General features: G+C 46.7%; 1 protein-coding gene across 1 annotated transcript; it reads left to right on the top strand.

The window, feature by feature from the left end:
* The first annotated feature begins 2,025 nt into the window (after positions 1-2,025).
* LOC135823698 (uncharacterized) lies at positions 2,026-3,540 on the top strand. Its single transcript, XM_065336542.1, has one exon. The coding sequence runs from the start codon at positions 2,026-2,028 to the stop codon at positions 3,538-3,540; it is 1,515 nt and encodes a 504-aa protein (XP_065192614.1).
* The last annotated feature ends 2,460 nt before the right edge of the window (positions 3,541-6,000 follow it).

Below are 6,000 nucleotides of genomic sequence, written 5' to 3'. Positions count from 1 at the left end.
GCACAGCCATTGTTGACGTGCTTCAGTGAGAAAACCGCCGCCATGACTTGCACAAGGGATGAACATAAAAATGTTACTGCAACCAAATACGCAACTCAATCTCTGGACACTCCGGATAGCTAGCTGTTTATTATTATTATTATTATTATTATTATTATTTCACCGTCCAATGGCAGAAGCCAATGCAAAGGAGGGGGCGTTAGCCAGCCATGGCAAGAGAAGAAAAAAAAGAAAGAAGAAAGAATGAAGGAAAGAAGATGATAATCGGAAGAAAATAATGCATCAGCGGGGTGAAATGTATCACTATGTTGACCATGGTGGAGAGCGGCGAGATAAGCTAGCAAAAGAGGCGAGCGAGCCTACAACGTGGCATGACATTTAACATGGTCTATGAACTGTCTAATATTGGATATTGTCTTCATTTCCATGGGCAGCTTGAGCCAATACGAGTATGCAGAGAAGATAGGAGATTTGGTAAACATAGTTGACGAAGCTCTGGGAAGTACTATGCCATTGCGAGTGTCCCGTGCGAAAGTAAACCAATTATACTTGGTGAGATGTTCAGGGACAATTTAGATCTGGTTAAGTCTCGTCGGCAGAGTTCGGAGTTACTGGCCACACCGACTACAGTGATATCTAATACTACCAATACACATGTAGTCATGTAATCATGTACATGGACTCGGATGGAGAGCCAAGGTTTAATTTATACGAAAGAGAAAGTAAATGTGCAGTGTATTGGAATCACACATTTACAGTTTACTGGAACGTCCGTATAACGTTCGTCTAAGGGATGTCAGCATCATGTAAGCATCGGGACCCTAAAATCGAGGTGCTCAATATCCCACGTACAATGACTGGGAAATAGATAATCATGCAGAGTCTTGAAAGAAATACTCAGCACTGTCTTGATGGACTGCAACTTATTGATACTGATAATATTATTGGGCCAGTGACATTTATCTGTCTTAGGGCCTGGTTTAAATCCGGTTTTGGAAAAGTTATTTTTCATTGCTAACAGGTTCAGCCTCATTTTCTCTGTACTACACCCATGAGTTCACGAAGAACGGAACAGCATGCTGTCCGCAGATTGAGTGTCTGGCTTAGTCACGTGCATGAGTTTGTGTTGCTGATCTACATGTACATGTAGATGTAGAATAGCGAGACTTCCCAGATTGCCTACGGTGGATGGAGCAATACCACGAAGGCAGGCGAGAACAGAGACAATCCGCTGGGTCATTGTTGTTGACCTAAGCCGGGTGCCTTTGGTTGCCTTTGTATTGCTGATGTACTGAGTTAGGCATTGGTGGACAATGCTCGAAAAGGTGGCAGATTCTGCTCGAAAAGCAGTGAAATTGGCAGAACCATACAAACCTTATGGCGGGCAATTCCTCGAATTCTGCTCCATTTCTTTATCCACATACCAAACATGCATGAAACTTACCAGAAAAAGTACCGAATTCTGCCAATTTTTCTGCCGGCATAATCCGCCGATGCCTATTAGTATTAACTGAGTACTGTGCATATTGCTATGATAGGTCATACCGGTACCAGTGTCACATACATTGTACTCCATAACGAAGATAACCTCCGTAGGACAATCCCCCCTGACTGCTCTTCAACCCAAACAGAATCCTGGAAGCAAGACGCGCGTGCAGACTGTTCCCACGGGGCCAGGACTCAGCAGGCTGTGTGACAGATTCTGTCAGATTGGTATGCTGTTAATTAGAATCTATCCACGTCATTCACGGTGCGACCTGTCGGCAGAGCTGGCCACTGGCAATATCTTCGACATCTATAATGATAGCCTCACGTGAAAGTAATAGTTCTGCTGCATAGACCTTTCTCACAATGTGCACGTGACCTGACGCCCACGGCGCAGCGTAAGGCAAAAGAATTCAAAAGATGCACTGTTTCTGTACTGAAAGCTATTAGAATTTAGTTGTTTGTGGATATTGTATTGTTTCTCTCATCGTTTTGAAGGCCGTGTAGGTGTTTGGAATTATTTCCTCGGTGTTACCAACCATGCCGTCGTCCTGCGCTGCGGACAGCTGTGCAAATCGTGCTTCAGCAGACTGTCCTTACCGCTTTTTTAGATTTCCAAAATCAGATCGAGAACGATGTCAGATGTGGATAGCTTCAGTTTGCCATCGTCGTCCAGTTGGCTGGTGGCCATCCGATGGTATGCGCATTTGCGGGAAGCATTTTTTGACTGAAGAACCCTCCGACTCTCCACATGACGTGGACTACATCCCGACAATTGTGGATAGCAAGCCCAAAACTGAAGAGCGAGCTGTTCAAGCTGATGCCAGAAAAAAGCGACAATTCCGAAGGGAACAGAGGAAGGGAGATCAGCCGGATGAAGCTGCTGCTGCTTTTGCTGCTCAACCAGAGGAATTACCTCAATCTGAACCTGTCAGTGCTGATAAAGGTCCTGTAATTCATGCCCCATTGCCGGAGACCACTGATGGGCTTGCGGCACGTATCCGGCATTTGGAGTTCCGTGTCCACCAATTGGAGACACACGCTTGTGAGGTAACCAGTGAGCTGGACACCTACAGAGCAGCAGCCAGCCGCAAGCAGTCTATCTCGGCACATGACCTTGAAGGCAAGGATAAACTGGTTCGTTTCAACACTGGTTTCCCTTCGTACGCCGCCTTCATTTCCTTCTTCCATTACCTGTCTGGGAAAGCTGGGCGCCTCCATATCTGGCGCGGTCAGAAAGAAGAAGCGCTTCGTTCCGCAACAGGTGTGACAGGTCGGCTAACGATGCAGTATGCTAGTAGGCAGCTGGAGTTAGTAGATGAGTTTCTGGCTGTCATGATGCGGCTGAGGCTAGGATTGCTGGTGGAAGATGTTTGCTTCCGGTTCGGCATTTCTGCCACCTACTTCTCGAAGATCTTCACAACGTGGATAGTGTTCTTGTCGAAGGAGTTGGCTTTACTCTTTCCCTGGCCATCTGCTGAGCAGGTTCGCTTCCACACCCCACCACAATTTGCAAAGTATCCTAACACTAGAGTAATAATTGACTGCTTTGAACTATTTATTGAGCGTCCATCTGCTCTCCGTGTGAACTGCCAGATGTTCTCTCACTACAAGAACCACTCGACGTTCAAAGCTCTGATTGGCATCAGCCCTGGTGGCGTTGTCACATATCTATCCAAGTTGTTCACTGGACGTGCGTCAGACAAGTTCATTGTGTCTCACAGTGGCTTTCTTGATCTGATCGAGCATGGTGATAATGTAATGGCGGACAAAGGCTTCGAAATTCGGGATCTTCTCCTGCCTAAACGTGCCACTCTCAACATCCCACCATTCCTGGGCCAACAACGAAGCCAGTTCACTGCCCAGGAAGTGGACGATACACGCAGAATTGCTGCCCTTCGTATTCACGTTGAACGAGCAATTGCCCGTCTTCGGTGTTTCCGGATTTTACGCGGGACACTCCCCATCACACTTGCCCCTATTGCTAATGACATCGTCACAGTCTGCACTCTCGTCACAAATTTTTCTGATCCTCTGGTCGCAGATGAGCACTGAGGTTCGCACCATTGTCAGTCACCAGTGCTTCATTACATTTTCAATTTTGCCAGCAGCGGTACTGCTGAGCACACAGCTCTTTCACATTGTGACACTGCAAGTCGTGGTGTATTGTTAGTTTGTTTGTTTCTTGGCTTCTTCATTCGTTATTCACACCTGTGTGTGCATGAGTGTGTGTGTGTGCGGGGGGGGGGGGGCATGTGTGTGTGTGTGTGTGTGTTTGTGTGTGTGTGTGTGCCTGAGTGTGTGAAAGAGGCATCATTCAATGATGTTGTACTTGTACTTTCATCGCGTATGTCGAAAAGCATTTCATTTTGTTTTGTTTGATCCACTTCACCAGTTTTCGACTCCATCCTGATGATGGCTTCTGGCCCAAATCTCATTGAAATTAAACTGGTTTGCAGCGAAGAGACTAACGTTACTTGGCATTTGCGTTTGTGGTGGTGTAGGGTTCTTCATTAATTAACGCTGTGATCCCTTTTCCATTCCCTCCGCCAGTGAATATGTGGTTCATGATTTCCTTTTTCTTAGTATACAGTTGCATGTCATTTATCCGGTGGTCCATCATCCACCATGTCAGTTGTCAAACAACGCAGTGCTGGCTCACACACTGTATAATTATTATGATCACTGTCCCCATATACTTCAAGAATCAAGACATTGAACATCGTTGCGGTCGCATACAAGTGAGTCTATAGTTGAACACGACCAGTGTCTCAGGATAGTAACAGAGCATGCAAAATACAGGCAAAAGACACTCTCTACAGTCCTTTTGATGTGTGAACACAAGATGGCTATGTAGTTTCAGTCATCCAGATTATCAAACAGTGTCCATTGTCCAGTCCTGAGCTTGAGGGTGCCGGATAACAGACACTCACCTCTAATTTTATTCTTTCTTTTTTATTAAACCCGGCACGTTCGGGCTCTCTGCCTTCTCCGTGAAACAAAAAGAACTCTAATGACATGAGGAATTGGCATGGACATAGCAGGTTGGCACCGCAGCACTGCATCAGGTGCCGAAACAGTTCAACCGAATTAAAGATTTAAACTACAACAAGAAAAGTGTGTTCTCGTGTGGGAAACAGCAAAACATTAATTGAAAAAGGATAAAAGGCGTGATGCGGGCATCGCAGGTTTCACAAGAGTCCGTACCAATACTGTTCAACCAGTCTAAGATCTTCCTACAGATCATCGGTATCGACAAAGCAATGCATACAGTAGTTCCCCATATCATCAGTTGTGCATATATGATGAAAATAATGTGCGCAGTGGCTGTTACGACATGCCTTTGGTTTAAGCCCAGGGAACGCACACGTTTGAGAGCAACATGCAATACGAGGTGCCAACTTCTGAGACAAAGCAGGTGACCGACCCGCAACAGGCAATGGTGCTGAAGGTGACGACACTGCAGCAAGTGACGACACTGCAGCAAGTGACGGCACTGCAGCAGGTGTTGGCACAGCAGCAGGTGACGACACTGCAGCAGGTGACGGCACTGCAGCAACTGACGACACTGCAGCAGGTGACGGCACAGCGATAGGCATAGCCAGCGAGGGCATTGCAGCAGGCAATGATACTGGCGATAACATTGCAGCAGCTGTTGACTTCTGATGTTCAGCGAACAGCTTCCTGGAGTGGATCTCTGGTAAGACATGGCTGATGTAGAAAGCTTTCAACTTCGGTAGCAAAGTATCATTCCACAGTACACTGTCACGAAATATCCTCTCAATGTGAAGATTGGTGGGATAAGGCGCGTCGGTCCACATGACGAAGTCTGCCCACTCCTTGTCCATCACGGCCAATTCTCCCTGCACCTGCGTGTAGAACTTGTGAGTTCTTCGCAATAGCAACTTGCCTCCGTCGCTTCTAGTCAAGCAAAACTTATGCCCAAACTGGTTGCAGATGGCCGCGGGAGACATCTTGTTAATGGACACGCCATCAATTGAAAAGGGACATTTCACCTCAATTAGGCCATGCGGATCAGACGAAGCAGGATCGTACAGCAGTCCATCGGAAGAAGCACCGATGAAGGAGTACTCTTGATAGAGAGTAACACCTGATGGCGTGTGACGTACAGCAATATCTGACTCAAAACCAAAATTCACAAGTCGCAAGTAGTCCTCCACGGCCTTTGCTTCATGCATAATACCCCATTGCATAGCCGTTGTCTTCGGCATGTTGGAGTAACCCATGATCGTCTTCACCAAGCTGTCTGGGGATGTAGTCTCCCTACGGTTTACGATGACATGAAAAATAGAGGAAGTGATGCGGCCAACCCGAATGTCACGCCAAAGTGGCGATCTTGACTGCTTCTTCGTGACACTCTCGATATAGGAGGCCAGGCTGCTGTCAATGGAGCTATCATTAGCAAGATCAGTGCACATCGCCACAACAACATCCTCATCCAGGTCATCACTGAACTGATCTGTCCTAGGGTGTCGTGAAATAACCAACTGCTTA

Source organism: Sycon ciliatum, chromosome 8, assembly GCF_964019385.1.
Source record: "Sycon ciliatum chromosome 8, ocSycCili1.1, whole genome shotgun sequence".
In the NCBI taxonomy this organism is placed as follows: domain Eukaryota; kingdom Metazoa; phylum Porifera; class Calcarea; order Leucosolenida; family Sycettidae; genus Sycon; species Sycon ciliatum.
This window is presented reverse-complemented; position numbering and strand designations above follow the sequence as displayed.

What these genes read in the sequence shown, in the direction of transcription:
- LOC135823698 (XM_065336542.1), top strand. Translation starts at nt 2,026, where the DNA reads ATGCCGTCGTCCTGCGCTGCGGACAGCTGTGCAAATCGTGCTTCAGCA.